Raw genomic sequence first — 17843 nt, 5'->3', positions numbered from 1 at the left:
TGAAGCAACATTTGCAGCGATTACAGCCTCAAGTCTTCTTAGCTATGACGCTACAAGCTTGGCACACCTGTATTGGGGGGAGTTTCTCCCATTCTTCTCTGCAGATCCTCTCAAGCTCTGTCAGGTTGGATGGGGGGGGAGTCGCTGCACAGTTATTTTCAGGTCTCCAGAGATGTTCGATCGGGTTCAAGTCTGGGCTCTGGCTGGACCAGTATCAAGGACATTCAGAGACTTGTCCCTAAGCCATTCCTGCGTTGTCTTGGCTGTGTACTTAGGGTCGTTGTCCTGTTGGAAGATGAACCTTTGCCTCAGGTCCTGAGCAGATTTTCATCAAGGATCTCTCTGTGCTTTGCTCCGTTCATCTTTCCCTCGATCCTGACTAGTCTCCCAGTCGCGCTGAAAAACATCCTCACAGCATGATGCTGCCACCACCATGCTTCAATGTAGGGATGGTGCCAGGTTTCCTCCAGACGTGATGCTTGACATTCAGTCCAAAGTCTTCAATCTTGGTAACATCAAACCACAGAATCTTGTTTCTCATGGTCTGAGTCCTTTAGGTGCCTTTATCCAAACTCCAAGCGGGCTGTTGTGCATTTTACTGAGGAGTGGCTTCCATCTGGCCACTCTACCATAAAGGCCTGATAAAGGCCATCGGGTTCTTGGTCACCTCCCAGACCAAGGCCCTTCTCCTTCGATTCCTCAGCTTGACCGGGCGGCCAGCTCTAGGAAGAATCTTGGTGGTTCCAAACTTCTTCCATTTAAGAATGATGGAGGCCACTGTGTTCTTGGGGCCCTTCCATATTGCAGACATTTTTTGGTACCCTTCCCCAGATCTGTGCCTCAACACAATCCTGTCTCGGAGCTCTACGGACAATTCCTTCAACCTCATGGCTTGGTTTTTGCTTTGACATGCGCTGTCAAGTGTGGGATCTTATATAGACAGGTGTGTGGCTTTCCAAATCATGTCCAATCAATTGAATTTACCACAGGTGGACTCCAATCAAGTTGTAGAAACATCTCAAGGATGATCAATGGAAACAGGATGCACCTGAGCAAAATTTTGAGACTCATAGCGAAGGTGAATGTAAGTATGTGAATACTTATGTAAATAAGGTATTTCAGATTTTTATTTTATTTGATAAATTAGCAAAAATGTTAAACCTGTTTTTGCTTTGTCATTATGGGGTATTGTGTGTAGATTGATGAGGAATAAAAAATATTTAGTATCAATTTTACAATAAGGCTGTAATGTTGTCTATGTCGTCTACGTCTATTTAAATGTGGATATGTTGTCTGTTGGCTATGTAAATTAGCTAGTAGTTATTGAAATAGATGTTTGCATCTCCTAAAAATTTTGCAGACAGGAGCCATGTCATCTTCAAGCTGCTCGCACACTTAAATGCCATATCAGTGCGGCTGTGGTGTGCTCTGAACTGGGCCCCAGCAGAGCTCAAAAACACCTCCTTAAGATAGATCCTACCCCTACGAACACACCACACACACACACTCCTCACCCTCTTCTCCTCTCACGCAGCACCCAAGAGGCTGCAGGAGATGCAGAGTGCTGGGAGAGGATCACAGGAATAGATGGAGAGAGAGAGAGTGCTGCAGCCCAGCGCACGTGCAGCCTGCACATGTTTACTAGAGAAGAGCGGAGACCCCGTTATGTAACACATATCTAGGGTGAGGGGGGAGGATAAGAGGAAGAGTTAGATGGAAGAGGAAGAGTGAGATGGATAGAAGGGGATTGAGGGAGAAATAGATGGGAAAGAGAGGGGGAGGAGAGATAAATAATGGAACGAGAGGGGGAAAGGAGAGACATTTATGGAAAAGAGGGGCTAGGAATGAGAAATATATATGGCAAAGAGAGGGAGAAGGAGAGAGAAATACATAAGTATTCACACCCCTTCACTTTTTCCACATTTTGTTGTGTTACAGCCTGAATTTAAAATTGATTAAATTGAGATTTTGTGTCACTGGCCTACACACAATATCCCAGTGGAATTATGTTTTTCTAAATTTTTACAAATTAATTCAAATAATATCTGAAATGTCAGTAAGTATTCAACCCCTTTGTTATGGAAAGCCTAAATAAGTTCAGGAGTAGGAATGTGCTTAACAAGTCACATAATAAGTTCAATGGACTCACTCTGTGTGCAATAATAGTGTTTAACATGATTTTTGAATGACTACCTAATTTCTGTATGCTAAACATACAATTATTTGTATGGTCCCTAAGTCAAGCAGTTAATTTCAAACACAGATTCAACCAGAAAGACCAGGGAGGCTCTCAAAGAAGGGCCCCTATTGGTAGGGGATGGGTAAAAAAAAACTGACATTGAATATCCCTTTGAGCATGATGAAGTTATTAATTACACTTTTGGATGGTGTATCAATACACCCAGTCACTACAAAGATACGGGCGTTTTTCCTAACTCAGTTGCCGGAGAAGAAGGAAACCGCTCAGGAATTTCGCCATGAGGCCAATGGTGACTTTAAAACATTTACAGAGTTTAATGGCTGTGATAGGGGAAATCTGAAGATGGATCAACAACATTGTAGTTACTCCACAATACTAACCTATGTTGTGACTTTACTTTCATTAATCTGATGACTGTTATTTATCAAATCAACTAACTCTTTAAAAGTCAATCGATTAAATACATAATGTAACTATTAACTCATTAGGATTTTATGGCACCACGAGAGCATTTTTTTAAAGAGTTACCATCTCTAGATTAAACTCTAAAGGTCTTTACCTATTACATCCATAAACAGTCAACTTATTAATCATAACCTTATATCATATCATCCTTCTGAACCGTCATAACCTCCTGCATCTGCATAAACCCCAGCCTTACTTATGATACAGTACTACACAAATTGGTTTAATTATTTATTTACTAGTGAACTAAATGATAACACAGGATAAACATACACATTTAATACATTAAAACAGGTCCCTAGCGAACTGACACAATATGGCGTTTTGTTACTAAGGAGATGAAGAGGGCGAGAGGGAGAGAGGGGCAGAGACATCATACTTTGGTACATTTAGAAACTACTCTCACAGTAATCATATACTTTGCACACGAACCGCTGCCCGTTTGGAGTAAGAAATCATGAATTTATTTACATGTAAATGCTTTGGTTCGCCGGGTATCTCTGTCGGAACCAAGACTTCTTTGAAAGGTGTTTGGTTGGGCCTTTCCGTGGCACGCTTGTAATGCTCTGATTGTCCAAAAGGGGTCCCCACCCGTCTCTTCTACTTTTGCTCTCCTCTGCCGTCGCCCGGCATCCGGCGATCCATCGTGTAGTCCTGAACAGAACAACAGAGCTCACTCTGCCTCCACTCGCTCTGGAAGATGATTCTTTGAAGATAGGCAAGCCAGCCATATCACTGGTTCTCAGTGGGGTGATGAGAGTAGTAGAATACATACGATGGTTTGAAGAGTAGTAGAATGATCCCAGCTAAATCAGCCATACCAGTGATTGTCCGAGAGGTGACGTTATCGTCTCTACCTCGTGTTGAGATTTCAGAGTTTTAACCACTTTGGACGTGAGCTGCAGCTCAACGCCTCTCTGACCTGGTATGTTAATTCTTAACCCACTATTTTATACAGTTCATTCAAAAACGCTCTCTGACCTCACTAAAGGGACGGTGACTACTCACTTGTACAAAGTTATAGAAACAATTTCCTCTTGTAGTTTCTAAGATCACATCCCTCTCTTAACAAAAACACGTTCAGAATTGTTAATATTTCGTACACAATGTAGAGGATACAGACTTCGTACATGTAGTGTATATACTTTTCAAGTTACAGTATTTCCTTTATAACATGTTTAATGACATCACAAAATAACAACCGAAATGACATTATTATTCTTTAGATTGCCTCTGACCATTCTCCATGTTCTATGTTAGAAATATTGTTCCAGTATTCGCTTTAGAACGTGTTACAGTTTCGGCGGGAAAACGTCTGTGAAACAAATTTCATTATACAGTATTTATGTGTGAATTTGGAGCGGGAGATAGCTTAAAGTTCTAATCCTTGATTCACAACAGGGTGTGAACTGTCTAGCTATGATCAACAACCAACTTGGCAGAGTTTGAGGAATTTAAAAAAGAATAATGTGCAAATATTGTACAATCCAGCTCTTAGCGACTTACCCAGAAAGACTCAGCTGTAATCGCTGCCTAAGGTGATACTAAAATGTATTGACTCAGGGGTGTAAATACTTATTTCATTTTCAATACAAAACAAAACATGTTTTCACTTTGCCGTTATGGGGTATAGTATGTAGATGGGAGAGAGAAAAAATATATTTAATCCTTTTTGAATTCAGGCTGTGACACAACAGCATTTGGAATAAGTCAAGAGGTATGAATACTTTCTGAAGGCACTGTATATGGGAAAGAGAGAGAATGAGTCTCACACACACATACACTGCTACCTACCTTTCAAATACAAAGCAAAGAGCCTCCACTCACCGGCTGGATAGATCTCAGTCAGTGAGAGCTGAGAGCCTGGAGCCATGCCATTGGAGGTAATGATAGCCCTGTCACACACACACACACACACACACACACACACACACACACACACACACACACACACACACACACACACACACACACACACACACACACACACACACACACACACACACACACACACACACACACACACACACACACACACACACACACACACACACACACAGAGACATTAGACACCACAAACACACTGAGATTAGACACCATACACCTGCTTCTAATCCACTGCCAGGGAACACAGAGAACTGCCAGCCTTTGACTCGAGAAGCATGGCTCAGCATCTATATCAGGGGTGCTGGGAAAGCATGGGAACCAAGTACCTTTAAGGAAAATCACATTGACACATGAAACAGTTTTTTTTCACAGTGAATTCTATAGGACTATTCTATTTTGCATTGGGGAGTTCCCAAAAGTGTCATTTTTCCAATTCCACTCCCACCGAGAGTCGTCGTGATCAACATATTGTTTTATACCAGCTACTGAATTCTATCAGAGATGGTATTACTAGTGAACAGCGTTGGCTTTGATGTAGGTAAACACTGATTTTCCTGCCAGAATGGTGAGAAAAAGACAACAATTGGCTGTGTGCGTTTCTCTAATGTTTACCCACACCTGATTTGGTATATCAGTGGCATTTTGAATGGGGGACTCAAATCCTAGTAGCACACTATCTACTATACACCATTACTAGCATAGTTGACAGTAGCATGGGTGCCGAGAAACATTGTGTACGCTGTGGTTGTGCCGAGTATTAATTAAAAGCTGTTTAATAATGGAGGACGATGCAGCTCACTCGTCCCCACGGAGTGCCAGTGTTTTTCTATTAGCGGCCTCGGCGCTGCCTGGGTACTGGCAAGGGACCTAGCACTGCCTGTTTACAGCACGGAAGAAATGGAGGCACAAGTGCGCACAGAACACACGCAGGCACAGACCCATTGCGTCAGCGGCAGTGGTCCCTCAGCAGTTGAGGATTACATCAGTCAGGCTGACACACACACATCCATGCTACTTACAAACCATTTTCTTTCTTTCGCTCTCCCTCCCTCTTTCACTCTCACACACACAAACCACTCACATGTCCCACACACCCGCACATACATGCCACTTACTCTCTCACACATCATACATTGGCATTTAAATGTCTCTATCTACCCTCAAGACTGATTCAGCGCCCGTCTCAAAGTAAGCCACTCTAGATAATGCTTTTAACATGTTCCCAAATTGATTGAAACAAATACAGTAGAATGACTTTAATAATGACTCATCGATTTCCCTCCCTTTCCTATTAGCCCAGGGGAGAACGACTGCCCCCTCTCATTGAAGCCACAGAGGTTCAAGGCCGACCGCGGTACTGCAGGCATTGTTAGCAGAAAACAGGATCCTCCATTATAGTGAATGGAATATCAAATCCCCAAAATATATATACAGTACCAGTCAAAGGTTTGAACACACCTACTCATTCCAGGGTTTTTCTTTATTTTTACTATTTTCTACATTGTAGAATAATAGTGAAGACATCAGAACTATGAAATAACACATATGGAATCATGTAGTAACCAAAAGAAGTGTTAAACAAATCAAAATATATTTTATATTTGAGATTCTTCAAAGTAGCAGGGTACGAGGTAATTGAGGTAGAGATGTATATACTGTGTAGGAAGTGATAAAGTGACTAAGCAACGGGATAGATAATCAAAATGGTAATCTTTGTGGTCAATCTTCGTACCAATAATTTCTTCTATTACACCAGTTGTATGTAAAAAATTGCACACAGAAGAAGTTATAAGCATAATTTAGTTGCTGTTCAGCCTGCAGTACCCCGGGCGGCCTTCAACTTGAGCTACTCAATGAGAGGGGACAGCACTGAGCTAGCCTACAACGTCACTTCCTGGAGTAGCTCAAACTGCGCATGTTATGTCTCCATGAGACGCCATCTTAACCGACTTCATTTTGCTTCAATGCGCTATTGAGTCATCACATAGGAATGAATGGTGTTACGTGATCGATGGCTTTGTCCATTCATATATAGCCATTGCTATACCCCCCCCTCTCCCTCCTTTTGACTCTCATCTCCCTCCCTCCCTCCTTCCTATACCTCCCTTTCTCTCCTTTTTTCCTTCCTTTCTCTTTCTTTCGCTTTCTCTGTAGCTGTGTTTGGCTGGGTGTCTGTTGGTGTAGTGTCTTTGTACTAAAGTGTCTTTGTACTACCAGGGAGCCAGAGGGCACGCTGCTGCAACGGCCACTCTCTCCCTTTCCCTCTAATGAGAGTGTGCTATAGAGATGCCCATGTGAGGCTGGGTTACACACGCGCCCGCGTGCGCACACACACACACACACACCCTCCACACATACATCAAATAAAATGTTATTAGTCACATACTTCGTAAAACAACAAGTGTAGACTAACAGTGAAACACTTACTTATATACAGTGCCTTGGGAAAGTATTCAGACCCCTTGACTTTTTCCACATTTTGTTACTTTACAGCCTTATTCTAAAATGGATTAAATAAAAACATTTCCTCAGCACACTACCCCATATTGACAAAGCAAAAACAGGTTTAGACATTTTTGCACATTTATTACAAGTAAAAATAGAAATTCCTTATTTACATAAGTATTCAGACCCTTTGCTATGAGACTCGAAATTGAGCTCAGGAGCATCCTGTTTCCATTGATCATCCTTGAGATGTTTCTACAAGTTGATTGGAGTCCACCTGTGGTAAATTCAATTAATTGGACATGATTTGGAAAGACACACCTGTCTATATAAGGTCCCACAGTTGACAGTGCATGTCAGAGCAAAAACCAAGCTATGAGGTCGAAGGAATACTTATGTAAATGTGATATTTCAGTTTTTTATTTTTATAAATTAGTAAACCTTTCTAAAAACGTTGTCATTATGGGGTATTGTGTGTATATTGATGAGGAAATCAATTTTAGAATAAGGCTGTAACATAACAAAATGTGGAAAAAGTCAAGGGGTCTGAATATTTTCCGAATGCACTGTATATAGAAATAGTGACATGAGGAATGAATAAATGCACTCACACACACTTGCACGTGCCCATACACACAGACAAACACACACACACACACACACACACACACACACACACACACACACACACACACACACACACACACACACACACACACACACACACACACACACACACACACACACAGTGCCATCTCTGTCTCAGTGGGAATTCTGTACTGGGCCACAGGGCTAGAGTACAGCCAGTCTCTGTTTGTCTTGGGCCGGCCTGATGCCACTGCCAGCAGAAATATCTTCTCTTCTCTTCCTCTGCTGTCTGTCTGCTACTCCCTCATTATAGAAGCCAGTGGGTTGCAGAACTGTAGCACAAACAAACAGTTTGGGATTAACTGGCTCCCTCATCTCTTTCACTAGACCAGTGGTTTTCAAACCTCTCCTCGGGAACCCTTAGACATTTCACAATTTTGTTGTAGCCCTTAACTAGCTCACCCGATTCACCTATTCAAGCGCTTGATGATTAGTTGACAAGTTGAATCAGGTGTGCTAGCTGTCAGATTGTTCAAACACATGGAACTGCTGAGGGTGCCTGAGGAGAGGTTTGAAAACCCTTGGACTAGACAAGAGGACCACAGTACTGCAGCTTGTGTCCTAGCTAGGTTGTGCAGAGCCGTGGTCGAGTGGGTAACACTACCGGCCCAATCTGCATATGCCTCCCCACTGGAGACTGGGGTTCCATCCCTGTTTTCTCTTATGTCTCCCTTCTCACTATATCCCCTACTACCGGTATATACAGTATACCTGTCTGTTAAACCAGGAAAAAATACTAGGTTGAGTGAAGCTCTATTCTTATTTTTATATAAATATCCGAGGTAGCTTTCCCCCCGATGTAGTCTCGTAGTCTTCCATTACCATAATTGAATGCCTCGTTTTCGCTCTGTTATTCTCAGAACGAAAGTTCGCCAACTGGAAATCGAGGTCCGCCGTGTGCTACCAACAAGAAAAAAAATCATATGAAATGTGCAAATGCTTGCTATTCCTGTTTTAACCGGTTCAACTTAAGGCCCCTCTGTTTTGTGTCGTTAATTTGTGGTGGAACTCCAACTGAAAGTATACACAGATAACGGTACACAGCAGTTTACTGGAAGAGAGTTGTTAATTGCAGGAATTACAGGAGGGACAGTGAGTCTATGAAGGGCAGTGTGAGTGAAGGACCTCTCAGTACTGAGGGCTATAGAGCCTCAGTGAATAGGCGATAGAACAGCTCTAAATTGGGTCTGGCTGCGTGTCAGAGGGGTGTGTGTGTGTGTGTGTGTGTGTGTGTGTGTGTGTGTGTGTGTGTGTGTGTGTGTGTGTGTGTGTGTGTGTGTGTGTGTGTGTGTGTGTGTGTTTGTGTTTGTGTACCAGCAATTGTCTCCTGAGAGAACAACATGTAGGCCACCCAAAAGTTCCTGAGGACAACAAATGCTGCATTCACCACTACGGACAAACTGACGCCGCTTACTCACCCACACGCAGGCTGTGGCCTACACACACACAGACAAGACAGATAAGCACACACAGACTGACATTCAAACACACATATACACACACTTTTCCCCTTCACACCTCTCACAAACACAGAAAAGCACCCTTGCAACGACAAAAAAGAGGAGAGTAAATAATTCCCTGTCACAATGAACACAATTCTATGTTGTGGGAACTAACCTCATTATGCAATTCGGTTTACATCTTGTATAACCCACACAAGAACTGGAGTATATCTCTCAGACCATCTGACATCAATTCCTTACCTGAGGGTCTGTGTCCAATAACTTTGTTAGTCTGTGCACTCCTCCTGTTGACAGTGTCTGAGAACTCTGATCGAACACACACACACACACACACACACACACACACACACACACACACACACACACACACACACACACACACACACACACACACACACACACACACACACACACACACACACACTGTCTGGGAACTCTAAAGCTGACTATCTATTTATCCTCTGGTGTTTAGTATTGTTCTGCTTTCATTTTCTCCTGGTCTCTGTTTGCACTAGATTAGAATATTAACAATGGTTTCTGCGTAGGAATAAGAGTGTGCTTAGGTGGAGGTGTGTGTTTGTGTGTGAGTGTGTGTGTGTGTGTGTGTGTGTGTGTGTGTGTGTGTGTTAGAGAGAGAGAGAGAACTTCTCTGTTGTGTATATATACTGTATGTACAGTGCATTCGGAAAGAATTCAGACCTCTTGACTTTTCCCACATTTTGTTACTTTACAGCCTTATTTTAAAATTGATTCAATTATTTTGATCTCTGGAGAGACCTGAAAATAGCTGTGCAGCTATGCTCCCCATCCAACCTGACAGAGCTTGAGAGGATCTGCAGAGAAGAATGGGAGAAACTCCCCAAATACATGTGTGCCAAGCTTGTAGCGTCATACCCAATAAGACTCGAGGCTGTAATCTCTGCCAAAGGTGCTTCAACAAAGTACTGAGTAAAGGGTCTGATTACTTATGTAAATGTCATATTGCGGTCTTTTACTTTGACTACATTTGCTAACATTTCTAAAAACCTGTTTTTGCTTTGTCATTATGGGGTATGGTGTGTTGATTGATGAGGAAAAATACCATGTATTCCATTTTAGAATAAGACTGTATTGTAACAAAATGTGGATAAAGTCAAGGGTTGTGAATACTTTCCGAATGCACTGTATATCGTGTGTCTCATGAATGGAGTACATTACAGAGGACTGTGGGGAAAGGAAGCCGTTTAATACTTGTTTCAGTTTAGATCAGCCTTCTCTTTTCCCTGAAGGCAGGGAGTGGGGGGAGGTCTGGTCTGGCAATGTTGGCACGGCCCAAAGTGGTGTCATCATACCGACCTAGCCTCGTGATCCACGGTTGGCATTTCTTTAAAGGAAGGCATCTCCGCAAGCAACAAACAAACGGTGGTTGGCCTCAGAAATCCAGGGACTATAGAGGCTTTTAGTCACACTTTATAATAATAGCGTTCACAAATAAGCCATTAAAAAGCTCATGAACGTTTAAATGCTTATGAATTGTAATGATTATAAAAAAGTATAAATGCTTTTAGATGTATATTCATGTTTATAAATAATAAAATACTTAAAGGGAGGCTGAACTTCCTGATTGAGCCTCTGTTTCAATTCTCCTCATTAGGAAATGCGCCTGAGAACGAGATTTGGGTCTTGGATGCTTTGATGTGGGGATCTTTTGTGTGTGTGTTCGAACGTGGGAAGCGTTTGAACTTTCACTCTGCCAAAACAGTACACAGTTACAGTCACTCACCCTTCTAGATAAACTGAAACAGTCTAACCAGGTCTTGTGTCTGGAAGTAGCCTACACTAGCTAGCAAGCTAGCCAACTAATTTAGCCAATTAGCTTCAGTCGGCCGGTGTGCGACTGTGGCAAAGTTGGTCTTTACTTTGGATAGCCTATCTGTGGGACAGTTGGGGACAGTCAATACATTACACAATGTAAATGGGACAATAAGGGTAATTATCTCACATTATCTCAAATTCTTTATTTCATATGACAGTACACCTACTTTAATATAAATATGGTATCAAAGCAAGTATTGTTGTTATGACACCTACTTTAATATAAATATGGTATCAAAGCAAGTATTGTTGTTATGACACACAGTACAATACTGTAAAATTGACTGTATTATACTGTAAAAATGTAAATGCTACCGTAATCTGAATGAGTGATTGGATGAATGAATTAAATTCATTGAGGGGAGGGGTTTGAATTTCACAGTATTTAACTGTAATTACAAGGGATTGGTGCAAGCAGGTTAGCAGATAGGTAAACTGCTTATACATTATAGCATATTAATTCATATTTGGTGTTTTATATTGCTTGCACTTTAGAGGCCTTAACATAGGCTTCCAAACTGGCAGCTACTACAGGGCAAAACAGAACAAAAGGACATGGCAAAATGCTCAATCATTTAAGGTTTAAGACATGCTGCCACTCCAATCTGTATACATGTTAAATTGATGGGGCACTATAACCACATAGGGGTTAAATTGGTACAGCATTCTCACTCACGGGTGCAACAAATATAGTGTGTTACAAGGTAGGGCAGGGAATTGCCAGGGACCTCACGATACGATATTATCCCAATACTTAGGTGCCGATACGAAATGTATTGCTATTCTCACGATTCTATATGTATTGTGATTCGATACTGTGATTTTATTGCAATTCGATGTTCCAAACATATTGCCCACTATGTGTCTGCTGCAGAGGGACAAGAGAGACACACGAGAAAACTATTTTTGATCAGAGTCATGGTAATAAAAGTGCCGAAAACATATTGACTCACCGTTTAAAAAATACCTGCGTTTTGGAACAGGTACAGCCAACTAGCGCAAAGATGACATTGTGACGTTGTAAAAAAGAATGTTGCGATATATCCTCAAAAATAATATCCCGATACGTAACTGTGACGATTTTTCCCCCGTCACTATAACAAGGCACACTTGTAAATATGTTAATGAGACAGAAACAAAAATCAGCCAGGTCACTAGTGATGCAAGTCAGTACTCGACAACCATCCATGTCTGAGGACGTCAGGAGATGTCGTATTTTTCTGTTGAGAATAGCCCAAATTACAGTATAAATTACAGTTTTCTGTTGCGTTGTAACATCAACATGGACACCCCCAAAAACTGTAAAAATATCCACATTGGATTGGAGCGCTATTTTTAGGGCACTTTTAGGAGTCAGTATGTAATTCAAACCCTGGCAGTTATCAAATCGGTTATATAGGGCTGGAACCGAGACCTTGCACGTGACTATGCCTTACTGATATGATTTGATAATTAATATAAATTAAGCTGTTCCAATTGAAGAGAGACACACTTTTTAAAACCATTTAGGATCAAATTCAAAATGTTTATTTACACAGTATTATTATACAGAATCATGCTGGTATCATGCTGGTACCAGAGTCAAATCTTTTCGAATACATTTTTTTATATATATATTCTGCATACAGTGTTCTTGGTTTCAGTCAGAGGTAGACTCAACCTGTCACCTTGACTATGTTGTCAATCAGCTACTGTTGTGGTCTGACCCCCCCCCCCCCCCCCCCCGTTAGACAGCCCCTGCTGTCCTCTCTGTTCCTTGGCTCCTGTCCTCATTTCTTTCTCTCCGCTCTCCTCTGAAAATACTATAATAATACTGTATATGCGATTTAGCAAACGCTTTTAGCCAAAGTCACTTACAACAGTGACTCACTTACAACATACATTGTCACATTGGTGGTAGAGGGGGCCTCACCTCAACTCCTGGCTGACAGAGAGACAGATGGAGAGAATGACCCGACTGGGTGCATGTGGCCTGACACCAGCTGACTGACAGGTATCCGATGGCACGTGACAGACAGGATTGTCCCAACATGGGGTTAAAACACTGTCACTGCTCTTTAGAAGAGGCTATTTTGGGGACGGCTTCAGTTGTTGCGGTGGTGAAGGGGAGTGACAGAATCAGACCACAACACTAGCCATATAGGGAAAGGAAAGCTGGACACGCAGAGATCTAGGTATACTATAGTGCTGCTGTTTCCTTAATAGAGTATATATTATATTATAAACTGGGTGGTTCGAGCCCTGAATGCTGATTGGCTGACAGCCGTGGTATATCAGACCGCATACTACAGGTATGACAAAACGTTTCTTTCTACCGCTCTAATTATGTTAGTAACCAGTTTATAATAGCAATAAGGCACCGCGTTGCGTCGTGCATATGAACAGTCTTTAGCCGTGGTATATTAGCCGTGGTATATTATATTAGCCATATACCACGGCCCATATTGCTTAAGTATACAGTGTTTGTTTCTATAGTAGCCTACATCTAGTGAAAACCAATTATTGTGCAGTTTGTTTTGGTATCATGTAGAAACCATTTAGCATGTTCTCTGTTTGTATAGACTGTTTGTATAGCCTACTGCCATGTAATGGACAATACAGTAGGGGGTTGCCTGTCACATTAGATTGTCACTATGACGCTCTAGTCTAGTCCCTGAACCACAATAGAATACCTAGAGAGAGTGATAATGACACAGTGGCCTATCAATGAAAACCAGTCACAACCGGTCTGAAGGCTTTATTGTCCCTCATTGACCTCCGTCCAAAATCTATAGAGCTGAAATTATTATTATGGATTTGTCCAATATAGGTTTAAAGGAGAAGTATTTTTTTTACAACCAAATCTCTATTTTTGATTTAAATGGCATGTTATAGAAGGGTCAAGACACCTTTTGTGTGTTTTCACGTTTTTGAAAAACTTACCCCAAACAGCAAATTACTTCCTCGTCCTCATTGTGTAGTATTGGGGCCCCGAAAACACAAACAGTACAATATGCCAGGCTTGAGCTGTGAATGGGAAGTAGCCTCTCCAAGCTATAATAGGCCCTTAGGGATATTAGAGGGAGTCTACTTTGGGCTCTAGTGGTCTGAGTTCAGTATCAACCACTTTAGGTGTGTGTGTTTGCCTGTCTGTGTGTGTGTGTGTGTGTGTGTGTGTGTGTGTGTGTGTGTGTGTGTGTGTGTGTGTGTGTGTGTGTGTGTGTGTGTGTGTGTGTGTGTGTGTGTGTGTGTGTGTGTGTGTGTGTGTGTGTGTGTGTCGGGTCAGGACTTGGCCAATGGAGACATCTGCTAAACTGTTTGTCTTTTACTTGACTTTCACAATCTGACTTTACATAAATAGACTTTTCATATTACCTAAGCATTTACATTCACACCGATGACCTGTTTGAGGTGTGTGTGTGTGTGTTTGTCTGTGTGTCCATTTGCATGTCCCTGTCTTTGATTAATGGTTGTTGTGTGTGTGTGTGTGTGTGTGTGTGTGTGTGTGTGTGTGTGTGTGTGTGTGTGTGTGTGTGTGTGTGTGTGTGTGTGTGTGTGTGTGTGTGTGTGTGTGTGTGTGTGTGTGTGTGTGTGTGAGTGTGTGAGTGAGAGAGAGAGAGAAGACTGAGCTTGTGTGTGCCACTCAAATATAAGGCTCATTTTGTCCATCATTAGCAGTTCAACAGTACATGCTATCATAGTCGTCCTCTGCTTAAAGACTATATGGAGAATACATTTAAGAACAAATGCATCATCATCATCACAGCTTTTGCTCTGTACTGAAAGTGCTGTATCTTGTAGACTTGATGGGATTGTACGGACAGTGGACTAATTAACAAAATAGCAGAAACAAAAATGTTCTGTTAACTATCCGGACTGAGCTGAACATGGCACAACAGTCAGATTATTCTTTTTTTTCTCTACATATTTATTTTTCTGACGGTGACAAACCATAGAAACTGTGTCACCACTCCTAAACTTCTCGGTGTTTCTCTCTCCTCTACAGGCTGCAACTGATTGATGACCTGACCTATGAAGATGTCAAGAAATGCTACAGGGGCTCGGTGAGTCGTTTTTACCGCGTCCCGATTCCCACTGTTGGTGGACGTTTACACGGTATTGTCAGCATAAGGAAGTAATGGAGCGCTTCGTTCATGTGTAAAAAATGCCCTACCCACTACAATATTACGTATAGTCCAAGGGGAGACAAAGTAAGGACGCGTGTAGTTGTATTTGAACTATCACACAGAAATACTGTCTTTACCCGATTGTAAGCAAGACATGGTATTTTGTCAAAAACAAAGGAATGAGTTTATGGCAAGTTATTTAGCATGGTAACAGTCAGTTCACCAGTCCACAGAATAGTGTATGTGCAATAGTGTATGTGAAGTGTTTATTATTTTACATGATTTTAGCACAGTAACAGTACGCTCACAAGTCCACGTAATATTGTACGCATACAGTATGAGTTTCAGGGATTTGCATTTGAAACGATTTCAAATGTTTATAATTGTCTAAGGTTTTCTAGTGCAAGCTTCACATACACGGTTAAAAAAGTATGTGAGGGTTAAATTAAGCTCGGAATGGATCAGACCGTACGTCTTCTGATTTAAATGACCTTCTCTCCAGTCTTACGCGCACACAGACCCACGCCGACACACGCACACCTGCAATCGAACTGATTCAAACAAATCACTCCCCTTCAGAATGGCTGACGAAAACGATCCCTTGGACATATAACCCGCAGACGTCTCCAGCAAAGGAGTTTCCGTCTTTATCTATTATTGTGACATGGTGAGGTTGGACCCGGGTGCAGAGAAGAGACCAGATGAGGAATCAGTGGTTAAGTAGGAACATAAGAGTTTACTGAGAAACGGTAACAGAAGGATCACAGTAACGCTGGGAAACCAACAAACACTAAGTCTCGAAAACTCACTCAGGCGACAAACGCACACACAAACGTACACGGCACACAACTCAAGCTTCAGCAAAGGACAATAGAAAACAAATCATAATGAGTAAATAGGACACACCTGAGTGTTGTTAATGTCTCTAGGACGGTCTCTGCCGCCCTCTGGTGACAGGTGGAACCATGACAATTATAAGTTATAACCCAGGTTGAGGCAAAGAGGGGAAGGGATTGTCTGTGGCACCACTACAGAGGAACAGAGAAGGGAAGGGAACACTGTTAGATGTTACGCAGGATAAACAATTGGGTCAGAACACATTGTGACATAGGAAGTGTGTCTGAGTTATAAAACAACACAGTGTAACAGAGAGGGTGTGGGACTAGTGTATAGTGATTGACCAGCACCAGGGGAACAGGTGTGTGTGTTTTCGTGCGCTTGCCTGCGTTTGTGCGTGCACGTGTGTGTGAATGTGTGTGCGGAAGAGTGCATTTTTTATGTGTGTGTATGTGTATGTGTATGTGTGTGTGTGTGTGTGTGTGTGTGTGTGTGTGTGTGTGTGTGTGTGTGTGTTTATGATCCTGTAGGCTACCATGCCAAAGCTCCAGCCCCCATAGGGAAAGGACAGGGCAGGATCACATGGCTGAGAGGAACCTAATTGATTGGAAGGGGTTTTATGCACTTCCAAAATAATTACAGGAGCTGAATCATAATCTGTTAATAAAGCTTAGGTGATATAGTCACATGGCCATCAACTTTATTACAAGATTCCGTTTGGGAGAAGTTAAACAGTGAGTGGACATTTTCTGAAAGGAACCTCACCCACCTCCCCCTTGTCTCCCCCTTGTCACCCCTGTCTATCCCCGTCTCACCCCTGTCTCCCCCTTACAGACCGTCAGCAAGTACAATTCCCAGTACCACAAGCTATTCCAGACCGTGCCCAAGGAGGAGATCCTCATGAAAGGTCAGTCAGGGGAAATTGAACACTGTCTACACATCATACACTCAGTCAATAATACTAGAATACCCAATGCATGCCCAGTACATTGCTTCATACAAGGTGGTATGCCATCTGATGGCTTGGGATGAATGTGTGCATGAAATTTGTGGGAAGATCAAATACAGTGCAAGAAAATACCATTTGAATTGGGAGTGCTGAACTGCACTTTGTTTGAATAAGGTTTGCATCACTCTAATGTGCAAGGGTTGACTTGACACTAAACTAGATATGGCTGTGCAGCTACAGTACAACAGTTGAGATATAGGCTATTCATATAACTTGCAATGCCTTACTTCTTCTGCCGCATATGGACATTCACACTATCATAAACCACGTCAAACTCGCTAGTCGCTAAAAAGCCGGCAAAGTGGTATTTTTAGGTTACAAATTCATTTGGGATTATGTGACTTGAGCCAGAGTCAATCAATTCCTTTTTCGTTGCAAATCACTGTCAGCTGGCTGTTAGAATCACGTCCTCATCTCCTTATGTCAGGCTTCACAGTGCTTCCTAGCCATCTGCTTTCCACTCCACAGTGTCTTCCTCTCCCTTCTCTTTCATTACTGTTCTCTCTTTACATCTCTCTCTTTCCGTCTCTCTCTCTCTCTCTTGACCACTCTCCCTCTCTCCCTTTTCTCCTCTCTGTGGGGAACTCTGTACCAGCCTGCTGCATTCAGCTGGAAATGGAAGTTGGACAACTGAATGCATTCAACCGCCTTTAAGCCAAAAGCCCTCTGAATCAGAGAGGTGCGGGGGCCATAATGAGGCCTCTCCAATCACACGTTGCCATTTTGGACTGTTTGTTTGTGTTTTGGTCATGACTCATATTTTGTGACGTTAGTTCATAATCTGTGTTAGAACAGAATTGAGTTTATTTTTGGTTCTTGCATAATTTGTGTTACTGGCGTCTACAGATTGACGTGTTAGTATGCATTCCCCGAAGAGCATATTTACGGGAAAATGAAAATGACATAATGATATTGCAAGTAGAGTTGTG

General features: G+C 42.1%; 1 protein-coding gene across 2 annotated transcripts in view; it reads left to right on the top strand.

Moving 5' to 3' along the window:
• LOC139530358 (GRAM domain-containing protein 2A) overlaps positions 1 to 17843 on the top strand; it is a 61715-nt gene that overhangs the window by 20585 nt on the left and 23287 nt on the right. For both annotated transcript variants that reach the window (XM_071326682.1, XM_071326683.1), the window contains exons 3-4: positions 14948 to 15005; positions 16740 to 16812. In XM_071326682.1, coding sequence (XP_071182783.1) covers positions 14948 to 15005; positions 16740 to 16812 — 131 coding nt within the window. The remainder of the gene's footprint in view (positions 1 to 14947; positions 15006 to 16739; positions 16813 to 17843) is intronic.

Source organism: Salvelinus alpinus, chromosome 9 (assembly GCF_045679555.1).
Source record: "Salvelinus alpinus chromosome 9, SLU_Salpinus.1, whole genome shotgun sequence".
Taxonomy (NCBI): domain Eukaryota; kingdom Metazoa; phylum Chordata; class Actinopteri; order Salmoniformes; family Salmonidae; genus Salvelinus; species Salvelinus alpinus.
This window is presented reverse-complemented; position numbering and strand designations above follow the sequence as displayed.